This window comes from Heliangelus exortis, chromosome 1 (assembly GCF_036169615.1).
Source record: "Heliangelus exortis chromosome 1, bHelExo1.hap1, whole genome shotgun sequence".
Taxonomy (NCBI): Eukaryota; Metazoa; Chordata; class Aves; order Apodiformes; family Trochilidae; genus Heliangelus; species Heliangelus exortis.
In genome coordinates this window covers 185,485,619-185,500,117 of record NC_092422.1, presented here as the reverse complement: position 1 = coordinate 185,500,117, position 14,499 = coordinate 185,485,619, and the positions used below count along the sequence as shown (strand labels likewise).

Genomic DNA, 14,499 nt, shown 5'->3' with positions numbered 1-14,499 from the left:
ACCAGATACTCAATTTCCCTTCTCTCCGTCTACAAAGCATCTCTATCCTTCTCTTGCAAGTGTATCAGAAGGAAACACAAGCAAAGGCATCAATATGAATTCATATACTGACACATTTCATTTCCCATATTAAGCAAAAATTGACAAAACTAGTGGTATTAAACAAGACAAGTGAAATAAGTTTTTTTTTTTCTGTTCTACCTTATGTCAGGAAAACACACTTGCAGATGGTGAGACGTGTCTTGCAGGATTTGTTGAGAAGTGTTTTCCATTGACAACAATGCAGAATGATTACCAGAGATGCTAGACAACTGTATGAATTAAATTCAAGAATGTAATTCCTGAATTAATTCAAGACTTACTCTATTAATTCCAGAAGTTAATAGCAGCAAACCTTCCTAGATTTAAATTATTGACAGCACTTGTCAATTCCATCTTCAAGTAGCTTTGATTTACAAGTATTTGCAAAGTATGTTTCATAACAAATCTAAATATTTAGTTGTCAAATATTTGCATGTAGGTTCTAGCTCTTGGCTATTCATGCAGTTCTTTGAAACTCTATACACCTGCAGGACACTGAAAAGAAGCCTAACATCTAGCATTGCCAAAGAAATCGAGCTCTAAAGGCATATAAAATGACAGAATAACCTTCTAGAGATAAGATCATTCATGCTTCCAATCTGAAGAATTTAAATATACACAAACCTCGATCAAAGCAAGCTTTCCCTCAACCTGCAGCTGGCCCCAGGGATGCTCTGCAGGTGTTCAAGTTTCCTGGAACTGTTTAGGGCCCAGTCAAACCAAGTACCTGAACCCATGAACACTACCTGGAATCTCTTCCATTATAGCTGCAAGTTCTGCAATAAGCTTCAAAGCAAATTTAAATATATAATACAAGGGTCCAAAAATTGTCCATTTTTTAAGTATACAGCAACAACTTAGTGCAGGGCCCTTTGTATAATAGCTTAGCACTGATCTTTTCAGCCCTTCAGTCGAGTCTTAAACTGGCAACAGAGGGTTTTTACCAAACTATACAACATAATATCCCTATTTCAATCTGTTTTACCTCAGAAATTTATTCTAATTTATAAAATATCTAATCAAAGAGGATCTGAAATCTGTATTCTATAGCATTTATTTATTAAGATTTGGCAGAATACTTTTTTAAATCCCCCTTGATATTTTTAAAATTATTTAATTCAAGTTAAATAATGAGCCTATCTTACAATTTTTAAATATAACTTTCATCCCCAAACATCAACAGGAACACAACCCTGTTATAGAAAACTTGTCAGTAATATGTTACATGTATAAAATTGCAGTATAATCTATCTGTAGCAGAACTAGATAAACTGTGTTACTTCATACACATTCAGTTTAAACCATACATCCCAGGCTTCCTCAATGCCAAGATTCTGTCCAGTCCAGTTACCTCTAAAACATTCATTTCTCAAGGCATTCAATAAGTACCAAAGACAACAGAAATTCTGTCCCTTTATGTATTTGCAGAATCAACAACTCTTCTTCAAGCAGCTATTGAAAATTTTAGCATATAAGGGATTACATACAAGGACTGAAAAGTCTGCCAGTCTTTTTCATAATGGAAAAGTAGATGTTTAGCATCCTAAAGTAAGAGTAATAAACTGCTTTCTAGAAAAAAATGTTTTCTCACAAGTAATCAATTGCAAAAAAATCCTATTAACTTGTGTATGACTTGGAATGGGATACTAAGCTATACAGTTACATATTTACAGTTTGTTTTTATACCATTAACAGGAACTAGCCCAAGTCAAAACTTAACCTATTTAAAAGTTTTTTTTAAAAAAAAAAACAAAAAACAAAAAAACTTCGAATGAAGCCCAATGCAAAGGGTTTCTACAACCCATAATATTTCTTCCCAGTGTCTTCCTCATAACAAACCATATGTGCATGAAGATTGAATTTGAGCTTTGTGAACGACACTGATATTCACTTTAAGCTAATGTAGTGATGGTATCAACCTGTAGCCCAATACTCACAAGGTCTTCTGATTCTAATGGAATCAATCAATATTTCAGGAGACATTTATAATTTATAACCAAGCAGACTAGCAAAGATTATAATCCTAAGAACACATAGTATTTCCTGCTGGATCTTAAAACTTTAATGCTTACCAATAATGAAACCTGCATGTTAACTTTTGCTCTTTAAAACCTCTAAACACTTTTACAAGCAACATCACAATAGTATTACAAATCCAAAAGATACAAGATATGGAGCTTGGTTAAAAAAAAAAAAAAAAAAAAGGAAAAAAGAAGTTGCTTCCTCAGACTGTCTACCAGGGGAATGAAGAGTTTAACACACCTTATTAAAATAATTCTGAACTATACATTCTTTATTAACTTTTACAGTCCAACATTCTTCAAAAACCTGTATGCTTTTAGCTATCAATTTTACTATTAAGATATCAATGCATAAATACTTTGTATACATGTATTATTAATTTTAAAATATCTTTTTAAATGCTTCATATTCAGTTTACATTTCAGTGCACATTTATGCAGTTTCAGATACTAGAGAAAAATTTCTCATTTTCTCAAAACTAGGAACAGGATTATTAAAAGTTATTTTTAACCCCATTTTATTTCTTTCAGGAACAGCTCCCCATCACAGCAAAGGTAGTAATCTAGTACCTCAGCAGTTTAATTATCTCTGCTGGTGTAAACTTCTGTCATCAGGATGATTTTTTTTTCTTAGAATGTTTCTCATTTGCAAGGGTGGTGGGAGTTTTTTTCAATTTTGTTTTTGTTTAGTATGTTCACCAGGCAAGGCAAGCTAAGACAAACTTAGCTCGCAAATGATACAGAGAATTCACTACATAGCAAAGAATTGAGTAACTTTTGGTCAAACAGAGATGGACAATGAAGGGATTAATGCTGCACATACCAAGGTGTAGAGCTTTGGACTGGGCTGCTGAATTCTGATTACTAAAAGATGCTGGGACTCCCCCTTTCTTCTCCCTGTTCAGCCCCAGAGGGTCAGCAGAAACCAACTATTTAGAGTAAAATGAAGCTGTTCAAAATTATTAATAATTAGAGGTTATTAGTTTTTCTGGCAATAATTGCAAAAACACTGGACTTACAGCCATTCCACTGAACAGTAATTTTACCAAAGCTTACTTCAAAGGTCCTTACCATCCTTTCAGAGCACAATAACACTTAATTAAACTTTTATGTATTAATAGTTTTCCTGCATGCCTCCTTACAGAGTAACTGCAGATTTTAGCACATCTACCAAAAGCATGAAACACCCTTTTTTCATCTTAGAATTAAACCTAAAGGAAAATTTAAAACATAAGCACAGTTAGAAAGTTTGCATGTCAAATGACAGTATAGGAATAACCAACACCTTCTCCAGGTCATTTCCTGGTCACATGAACTGGACACTTCAGGTACTGTTTCTTTGACTTAAATTGGCTATACAGCAAAACCTAAAATGCAGAACAAAACGAATCAGATTCCACCTCTGACACTAACTGCAAAATCAAGGTCAATTTACAACAGATTGCTCAAAGTTTCACCCAGCAGAAAGCCAAACATCTCCAGAGACAGGACATTTCACCACTTCTCTCAGGTCCCATCCCAATGCTTGGCAAAGCATATATTAAACATTTCTGTCCTTATATCTAACCAGAATTTCCACGTTTCAATTTGTGTTTATTGCCTCTCATGCAATCCCTGTCCATCTCTGGGAAGAGCCTGGCTCCATCCTCCTCTGCACAGCTCCCAAAGCAAGATCTCTCAGGATCTTTGTACATCACATGCTTCAGCCCCTTAACAACCTTGGTGGACCTCCAGTGGGCTTGCCAAGGAAGGTCATTGCCTTTCTTGTCCTGGACAGATGAAAGCTGGACACAGCACTCTAGATGCTGTTGCACATGAACTGAACACAAGGAAATAAACCCTTCCCTTGACCCACTGGCTACACTATTGCTAACACCCCAGTTACTCTCCAACTGCTAAGGATTTAAGACCTCCATTACACTTTCTTTTCTTTAATAATTACATACTTGCACAAACCAAAGCAGCTTTGAGACACAACTGGGAAAAGAAAACTAGTCTGACAGCCTCACTGCTTGGTATGATTCCCTGAACACCACTGAAAATGATTTTAAAACAGCACTGCCCTTATGCCTCTGATCATTTCCATTTCCCATGCCAGACTTTCCTTGTGCCACCACATTCATCTTAGTTGGAGAAAGATCAATCAGATCACTAAGGAAAAGAAAATGCTAGGCTGTAGTTTCACTAGGCATAAAGAATTCAAGAATCAGAGACTTCCTCTCCAGACAGAGGAATTTCAGCTCTGTGCTCACCACCCATGAGACAGATTCAGTCCCTTATAGATTTGCAGCAGTTTTAACTGGATTAGACCCCTACTAATGTGAATCCAGTACATTCACCAGATAAATGAATGAAAGTGGGGAGGCAAAGCAGGGAGCCAACAGCCAAGCCAAATGGAAGTCTGCTTTGTTCAGCCACAGCACCAATTTTTCGATGATCATTTGCAGAAGATTCAGAAACCTGTGTTTTATCTCACCCAAACAAGGGGCTGACTCCACTGTTTGGTCAGATGACAACTTGAGTACCCAATCCCAGCATTATGTGGAAGGAGACCTCTAAATATCCTCTTTTTTTTCCCCTCAGTGCTTCCACAACAAACCTGGTCCAACTTGTCAAGGTTTGGCACTTGAAGATAAACCTTTCAGAACTGACACAGTTTCAGGTTCCCAAGTTTTAGGAAACAGAGCCACACAGTACAACCATTTGGCAAAACTGGCTTTGATGTCAGGGCTACCAGTCTATCATGTGAATTCAGTGCCAAAAAGGAAATGGGGTGGTTTCAGGGAATGACATGGTTTTTGGTTTATTTCCTCCTGTACTAACTTGGCAAGTATAATCTTGGACTAATGAGCTGCAAAAGACTGAATATTACAGATCTTAAAGCAATGAAATTAGAACTCTAATTTTGCCCTTTAAAGCCACCAAAAAGAAAACATCTCATTTGTTTTATTGTGCCCTTTACCAGTCATACACAAGGGACACCCAAAGCAGCAGAAAGCTGTGTTAGCAAAGTTTACTGATATGTACTGATACTCAGGTGCAGGATTCAGGTTCAGTTCATTATGTTCCATTCTGCCTTCTCCTACAATGGTCTCCAAGAGAAAAAACAACAGCAATTTCTTCTGTAGTAATATTACCAAATTTGTATAAAGTCTGCCAATTTAGCAGCAAGGCTAAATTGAGGATTGCAAATCAGAAGTTAATATAAATTTGCAGTTTAAAACTGCACGTCTACTATTATCTGTAAAACTTCTATACTTGTATAATACTAAAGTATTATAAGAAATTCATGCAAGAAGATTAAGTGACAAGCAATATTTTAGATTATTAAAAATTTTATCAATTTTACTGTTACTGAAGCAATATTTCAAGTACACATGGAGTATCAAGTATCAGAAAGGCATACGCCACCAGACACTGAAATTGTTTAAAACAGCTGTGGAGGTAACAGATTTTTTCAGAGGAAACATTATAATGGTTTTCTCTATAAAATTCCTCAGTTACAAACCTGAAGCAAGTTCAGTACTGTGATACATACACATAATCCTAAGGATGTTAACTAAGAAAGTGCACATACATGAATATTAGGTTGGCAGCTGTCTGGGACCAAAGGAATGCACCATTCCAGAGAGCAATGCAGACACCCCTGCCACACCCTTTATTGCAATCACCAGTGCAGCAGAAAGTTGAAAACAAGCTAGACAAACACTGTCTGACACACAAATACCTTAGCATTGCACTACTCACTGCACTGAGGAGCACAGCAGAGGTTTAACTTGATTTGCTTACTACAGAGTCAGCTTGCATCTAGCAGGATTGATCTCTTCAGATTCCATACCTTGCAAAAGTGTTCACACCAGCTGGGCAGTGCAAGTTACCACTGGAAGCAGTAAAGCTATGTCCATGCAATCCTACATCTCAAATAACAAGCTGAAATAATATATTATCTGAAGTCTTACCATCCAAGTTAAAATAACTAAGAATTGATTACTGTATTTTCACAAGACAGTTATCAAGAGGAGCTCTGATGCACTAAAAGCAGAGCGTATCTGCTGCAACAACAAAAAACAAGTTTACATAATAAATGGTTTGACCTTTTAAATGATTACTAAATCATCCTCGTGTGAGTAGCTCAACTTCAGACAATAGTATGAGTCATATGAGTAAACTTGGTGTTCGGAAAACTTGCCTGAAGTAGGGTTGGAAGAGCTCAATTGCTTAAATCTTTCCATTGAGGAAATACAAAAATGTCTCATTTTTGAGAAACCAGCAGAACTTTGAAACTCAGTAGACAGAGACATAAAATAAATTCACAAAAATACATTAAAACTGAAAAGAAACATGTCAAGCACGTTATCTGTTCAATATTTGTTATGCAGTCTCCACCTACTCAAATATATTTTTCTTCTTTATGTACGACTATAAATATCAGAAGTTTTTTATTTTCTTTTCTTGGACATTCATACACCAATTCATTAATCTGAAAATACCTCCCCAAAATGACACTTTACATCAATTCAATGAATACTGACATACTGACTGCAACCCTGCTTCTTCCTTGCCCCAGAAACAATGTTTTAGAGTCAAAATGTGCTGTTTTGATCTCTTGCCACTTTCCCTTTCAGTTACTGTTGTGAGGAATCAGCAAACCTAAAAAGTAAGGTAAGTGGGACAACCTTGAGAACTCCAAAGTAAAAATATAAAGATGAAAGGAATCATCATTTCAGAGAGTCCAGTATTTTACCACCATAAACTATCATAAAAATATATCAGAAAAGACAACAGTCTGGTACCCACTGAGCACTACCATAGCTCTTCCTATTCCCCCATTTGAAAACTTTGGTGTAAACAATGAATCCATGGGGAAGAAACAGGGTACTATGAAACTGATTTAAATAAGTAAATAAATAAGCAAAAAAACCAACATGGGTGAGAGAGCCCTGATTCTCTCAGAAAAGGATCATACACCACATAAAAAAAAAAAACCAACATTGGGGTTATCAGCCTGATTCAGCTGAACCTTCAGTAAATGGGACCTAAGAAATAATCTAATTAGCATGACCATTTGTATGAGATGCAACATTTCTGCAATGTAGCCATCTGTCCCAAAATAAGACTCTACTCCCTCACAGCAAAAGAAGTAAAGTCTGTTTATTTGACAGGCTCCAGCCTACAAGTGGATTTTCTTCACATCATGGAAAACTTTGACATCTATCTTATGCAAGACCTTATCCCTCCTGAAGATAGCCCAGTCTTTCACAAAATAACAGGAATCACCTCATTGCAACTCCTTGCCATAAAGGCAGAGCTCCTTTCCTGGCCAAGCAGACCTCTGTAAAAGTCAGAGAGTTCTAGCAGAAATAACTGCTGTTGCTACAGAAGAAACACATGTAAAACAAGGATGGAACTGGAAAAATGACAGAACAAGGGTTAAAAGAATGACCTGTGATGATAATGAGTAATCCTGTTAGAAGCAGTGTCCTGGGAAAAGTGAAATTGAGGAATGGGTTGTTATTATCAAGACCAGAAGGCTTGCCCTCTGCAAGATCACCCAGCAACAGTGACTCATCTGCAGAGATGCTGCTTTCCTAATATCAGGAGAATGGAAAGTCAAAGCCTATCACAGATGGTATTCCCTTTCCTCTATGACTGATTGTAAAACAGACATACAGACATGTATTTAAACAAAAACAAACAAAGAAAAAGAAAAAAAAAAATCAAAAAAACAGATAACAAGCATGAACTTCATATAATATTTACAGAGTCTTCAGACTCTTTCTTGCATCAGGGGACCATTTAAATATAAAACTGAATACCATACAAGATTTGTCCAAAGACTAATTCATCATCACCAGTGAAAAACCCTCAGAGACACAATAAAGATTTTATTGCCATTGTGTCTTGGATTGTGCCAAAGAGGTCCTGACCAGACCAAAAAGTTACACAACTTGGTGCTTTTAAATATTATCAGTATGACAGTGTAACTTAATGAGAGTAAACTTATGAGAGAACAAGTGGAAGCAGGTAAAATCAGTATTGTTTTCCCCTTGCATAAAATCCTGCACAGAATTTTGTTATACTAAGTCTTCTACAAGTCATCCTCTAAACCCTTTAAAGTGGGTCTGGAGCTATAATCAAGAAATGGTTGAAAACCATAGTGTAATTCCACTGATACTTTTACAAAAATACTTTTTGTAAAGCTTGATTAAGAAAAGGGGGAGAGTAAACAGTATAAAAACAATTTAACAATCCTAATTAAATTCTGGATTCTTTTCAGTCAGCAAAAAGTATTTTTCTGCTTTTTCAGCTATGTCTTTGATTCACAGTTGCAAAAATCTCAAAGCATACCAGTGTTGTGTTTTTCTAGAAATTAACTGTTGCTTCACTAGAGGTTAACCAAAATTCTGCTTTGAAGACCACTGTCATCACTCTCCCAAGGATAAAATACATCCTATCAAAAAGACAGCCAAAGGCCCAAGGGAAACACTAACTCATTGAACTTCACTGAATCATGGAGAACCAAGGAAAAAAAAAAGACTCACACATTATTTATATCTTAGTAAAGAAGCACATCTCAAAATCTAGCAAATCTTTAAGCCTTTCAAAATAATTTATTGAATAAGCCAATGGGCATACTAATGTCAAGAAGCTACAATGATCTGAAACTGTAGATAGAAACATTGATGTCTCTGTCTACTCTATGTGCAAACATGAATCAAAAGATACACTATCAGGTAATACTGTAATTACATACCTCCAAATGAGATCTTTTTCCTCTGCTTTCAATTTTTGTTTGCTTTTTCTTTTTCCTAATTAAATTCTAAAAATTCCTGGGCCTCTCTCTTTAGGATATGGATTACAAGGTTCCTTGTTGCTGACAGAAAATGTTTCGATTCTTACTTTCTACTTAAATATAAGGATTCATGTATGTACTACAGAAACATTATCCTCTACACATCAATATTCTACTGAAAATGAAAATTTTCTTTCCTCTTTTTTCCATAGCACAAGTAGCCAAGGGAGTGAGGAGCTTTGAACATAGACCAAAAGCTATTCCATTTCATTAGTCACTAAATATTTAGTTTTGGAAGAAAAGTTTCAAGCTACCCACTCCTACACAAGGCTAACCAATAGTGCAGTAGTACTTTTTATTTATTATACTTTACATAAAACACAATAAGCCATTTTTTTTTAAAGTCACCATAAATACAAATAGAAAGCTTACCTTCTTCTGGTACCAAACTATAGCATCAGTTACTTTGGACGCCATTTATTCCACTGAATTCACACAGTCATTTTAGGCTGTTAACAGAAAAAGACAAAACTTTACTTCCACCTTGCCTAAGAAGGATGACATAGGGAATGTAGACACATTCCCATTACCTGTAAAGCACTTAACAGCTATATTACTTTACACCTTGCCTCATTGCTATTTTAGCAAGAGTTCAGGTTTTCCCCCACAAAATCCGAAGCTACAGGACATAAGAAGCCTCAGTTTTGTCCATCTTTCCCAGTAAAGCACAGATGGCACAGAGATGATCTGTTATCTCATGAGAACCTCACAAAAGTTATACCAAATGCAGTTGGTTTTCTTCTGATAAATTGAGCAATAAAATTTCATACAAACTACTAGATTTGAGAAAAATCAGTCCTAGAACTCCACCAACTATAACATTAATACACTCATGAAATGAGTAGGCTAAAACTAAGTCAAGAGAAATACAAGGTAGCAAATAGAAGCAGCACTAGTTAATCTTTGATGTAACTGTAATTAGAGTTTCAATGTGAAAAAAAACAACTTTCAGCCTACATAAAACATTCCTACCTTGAAAATTAATTTTTAAATTTTTATTTAATTTTCTAAGTCAGAGTTAGTGCAGAAAATTAAAAAAAAAAAAGCCCACATAAAACCATAAAAGTCACATTTAGAGTGGTACTGGACATTTTGTAAAATCAAAGGAAAGTTTAGGTGAGAATTTTTTCTCAAGATATCATAATACACAAGTTCTCTCCCCTATGAATGTCTTATCACTAAAAGAAAACTCAAATTAATTAAGGAAGGAAACAGCCAGTGGAAAAGAAGGAAGAAGGAATTCAAAACATTTAAAATATTTCCAAAAAGTCTCAATACTTTTGTCTTTCATCCCACTGATTTTCTATATAAATGTGTATGTAAACATACGTCATACTCAAGATCAGTTTAAAAAAAATTTTTAAAATGCTATGCTACATGTGACTGTTTAACATTAGTTGGCAAAACCTTAAGTTTTCAGCTCCATCTAATATTCATCATCCTTCCTACGTTTACAAACAATTTAAGAATGTTATTTTTACATAGCTGTACCACATATTTAACACGCAAGAAAATACTTATTTTACAAATTATGCAAAAAGTTTTTATAGTTCCTAGAAGTACCTACAAAAAATTAAAGTTTTCCAAACATACTACCTGAACTATTCCAGGGTCAAGAGCAACTGGTAAAAATTCACACAAAAAGATCTCTTAAAAGTAACTTTCCAGACACATTTTTTGAGAATAACAGAATGGTTGACATTGGATGTACCTCTGCAGGTTGCCAGGACTGTGTCGAGGTGGCTTCTGAGTATCTCCAAGGATGGAGACTCCACAGCCTCCCTGGGCTACCTATGCCACTACTTAGTTATTCTTTCAGTAAAAAAGTATTTCTGACTTTCAGATGGAACCTTCTGTGCTACAGTCTGTGCACACTGCCTGTGGTCCTGTCACTGGGCAGCACTGGAAAGAGCCTGGCTCCATCCTCTTAGCATCTTCCCTTCAGATATTTATAGACATAGATAAGATCCCCCTGACCCTTCTCTTCTCTGGCTGAAACAGAGAAGCTCTCTCAGCCTTTCCTGACAGGAGAGCTGCCCCAGGCCCTTCACATCTCTGTGGCCCTTCACTGAACTCTCTCCAATATGTCCATGCCTCTCCTGTACTGACAAGCTCAGAACTGGATCCAGCACCCCAGGCGTAGCCTCACCAGTGGCAGGGAGGGGAAATGGTAGCTTAGCCCCCAAACACCAAACTATGCATCAAGCATTCATCCCGAGATCTATCTCTCTCTTAAAAAAAATGTGATTAAGGGGTACATTTCTGATAAAAATACCACACTTATCATAACGTTGTCAATATCAATAATATTGCACCTCATATTGCTTCATTTAAAAGGAAACAAGAATTACTCATCTGTAGGCACTGTTGAAAGTGAAAGATTAAAGGTGATCTTTGTCTTTAAAACAGAGAAAGAGAAGACATTTGTTTACAGTATTTGCACAGGTAAGAAAGGCAAAGAAAAATAATGGGATGGAAACTGAAACTGCAAAGCAGATTTTTAAAAATGTCTTTTATTAAATGACTGTGTATTGGATTAGCTTGTGACATTTTATTGTTCATTGTTCATCACCAAAATCTTTTTTTTTAGGAGCCAGAATCATATTACCTGATAACAGCCATTCAGATGAAAATCACATCACAAGTACTCCCTCTACAAAAGCCCTGTCAATACTGCTGCTGTCCAAGACATTTCTCTGAAAGAAGACCCTCCAAAATACTCCAGTCTGCACTGACACCTATTTATTCAGTCTTCCCTGACTCCTGTGGATGTACTCGCATCTTACACAGTGCACTATCTGAAAGACACCACATTTAGTAAGTTTGGATACTTATCATATACTCTATACTACAAACCTTAAAAAAAGGATTAATTTTATGAGCTGCTGAGGATTTTGAAGAGACATTATGCCATATATTTTCGTTTTTCATAAAGCTTTTTCAAAAAAAGAGAAATCAAATACCAAAAGGAACTTAAGATATCTAACAGTGTATTCTCCAACACGCTTTACACAACCTCAGATAAAATTACATCACAATAGAAAGAAATCTCTGAAAGAGCTTAGTCATTAACAAGTTAGAGAAATATCAGGACACTGACTTTTGTTGCAACTGGGCAAACAAACTGCAATTTTTCCACTGTTGATAATATCATTGTGTAAGCCACACCAAGTCAGTTAAAGCTGACAGCCATGACTGTGTCAACATCTGTAATTGTTTCTGACCTATTTGTTCCTAATAATAGTAGCAGTTTTTGTAAGAGCAGCTATTAGTTATTAAGAATTCACTGACACAGTAAATACTAAAATATTTCAATCACATAAAGCATGGAGCCTAACAAAGACTTTAATATAACTTGGCATACTACATAGACTGGTTACCCTTCTTTCTTACCAACACCAAGCTTAAAATAGGATTTGCTTTCTTGTTTGAAATCTGTTTCAGTAAACTTAAATTTAAAATAATTTACTACATTGGACTACAGACCCAAAGTATCTTAAAAACCTTAGCCACACATATCCATACACGTGACCCATGTGGCACAGTCACAGCAAAAGCAGTTCCACTATGCCCAGAAAGGATGGCAAACAGATTCTGATCACACTTGCCCCCCTTGTTTTTCATTTGTGAACTCATCTTGAAGGATCTTTGTATCCTTTTCATTTCCCTTAAACCATGATCCCCTCTCATACACAATATACCCTGCTTCCTACCATCATAATTACAAGATAAGGTGAAGGCTGGAGAAACTCATTATCAGCAGTAAAGAACTACCTGTTGTACCTGCACTAAAACCTTCCTTCCAGCAGCTACACAAACTCCATCTCTCTCCCAGGCCAATGACTTTTCAGGAAACCAATGCTAACTTATAGATCAAAAACTTACAGCTGCATCAAACTCAGGTAAAATTGGACAAGCCACTTTAAATGCAGCAACCTTTTTTGTAGTAGCTCTCCAATTCACTCAAAACCCCTTTGCCTCAAGAAACAATTACACCACAAAACTATAAACCAAGTATAATGAAGTAGGTTTATTAATACTTTATTTCTATCAACAGATCTGTTATTTTGATTAGTCATGGGTTTTGCCTTTTTAGGAAACTCTCTACATTAAATTCTCCACAGAACCTATTTTGGGGGTGTTTAAAGCATATTTGTACAGACAATTGCAAAGGTACTGCTTAAAAAAGTAAATATTACAAAATCACAGGATGGATTGGATACAAGACAAACTGTCTAAAGACAAACTGAGCCTGATGTACTAAGTAAAAATACTTCTACAAGGAAATATCACAGTCTTTCTTCAAGAGATACACAACACTTTTTAAGATAGCACTGAAATGAAAGGTGAAAAGGTTTGTTTAATTATGTCAGGACAGTGTTTCTGCTTGCAGGGGCATGGATTTTGTCTGTGGTTTAGTTCTGTATCTGTTCCTAGGGGCAGGGATTTTGTCTGTGGTTAGGTTTGGATTTTTCTGAGACAGTATAATGAGTTTGATACAGTTGGACTGAAGCTAACTTATATGGACAAGAAATGGATGGTAATTCCAGGCACTTAAGGTGTAGCCCTGGCTCTGACTGCCTCTGCCCACAGTTCACTGAACACCTAGACAGGAAACCAAGTATTGCAGCAATTGCAGAACTCTGCATATTCATTACAAGTTAATAAATTATTCAGCTGACAAAGTGTATTGATTGATACTGATGCTAAAGTCAGACTGTACAAGTTGGACTCTAAGGCACACCGGTACCAAATGGGTAAAGTGAAAAAAATCCTAACAGCTGACACACATCCAGCAGCACAACAGGGCACAGCCCAATCTTCTGCTTTGCTCCCCTCCCATCCTCTCTGGATCTGGATTTGTTTCATGTTCTGTGCCAAATACCTCCAACTGGGACAGGGACCATCTTTTGCACCCAATTGTACAATGTCCTCTGCGGAGTAAATACAGCAAGATTGTTAATCCTAAGTAGTTGGAGGCTTTAGAACAACACAAGAATTGCTCCCAACTGCAGATATTAGAAATAGCGTCCAAAAATACAAAAGCTTGATCACAACATCACTGTGACACTCAACAGAGCCATTCATTAAATTTCCTTCAAATTCACCATTAATAGTAGGAATAGCAAGCAACATTTTTAAACCAAAACTTCATTACTCATTTAAAACAAAAAATAGATGACCACTTGTTTTTTGTGATCCCTATTCAGAAGTGGGGCTTCTTAACTATTTATTTTCCACTTCAGGGCATAATCATATTCCATTTAAAGAAGTACACAGTAGACCTTGTAATGTAATGACCAGTTTTTCAAAAGCCACAGAAATCTATATTTAGATGTCCTCAGGTAGTTAAGTGCTCATTCAAGCAGTGCTTACTGGGTAAGACAGAATTAGATGCTACACTTCAGATTTAAATAAATTTCCAGTAAGTATTTTGGAATATTTTACTGGAATTCACAAGGTTTTGGCAACCCAAGTCAAACATAAATGCAAACATTTCTGAATGACAGTGTATAGGAAAATAATATATTCTGAACTCTGACA

At 36.0% G+C, this 14,499-nt stretch overlaps 1 protein-coding gene across 7 annotated transcripts in view; it reads right to left on the bottom strand.

Annotated features, from left to right (window-relative positions):
• PHTF2 (putative homeodomain transcription factor 2) overlaps window positions 1-14,499 on the bottom strand; it is a 68,272-nt gene that overhangs the window by 43,927 nt on the left and 9,846 nt on the right. For 6 of the 7 annotated variants that reach the window (XM_071734001.1, XM_071734006.1, XM_071734008.1 and 3 more), the window contains exon 2: window positions 9,328-9,404. In XM_071734001.1, the coding sequence (XP_071590102.1) occupies window positions 9,328-9,372 (45 nt within the window). In that variant the 5' untranslated portion in view covers window positions 9,373-9,404. Of the gene's footprint in view, window positions 1-9,327; window positions 9,406-14,499 lie in introns of those variants that run through there. The other variant, XM_071734007.1, reaches the window with a different exon arrangement.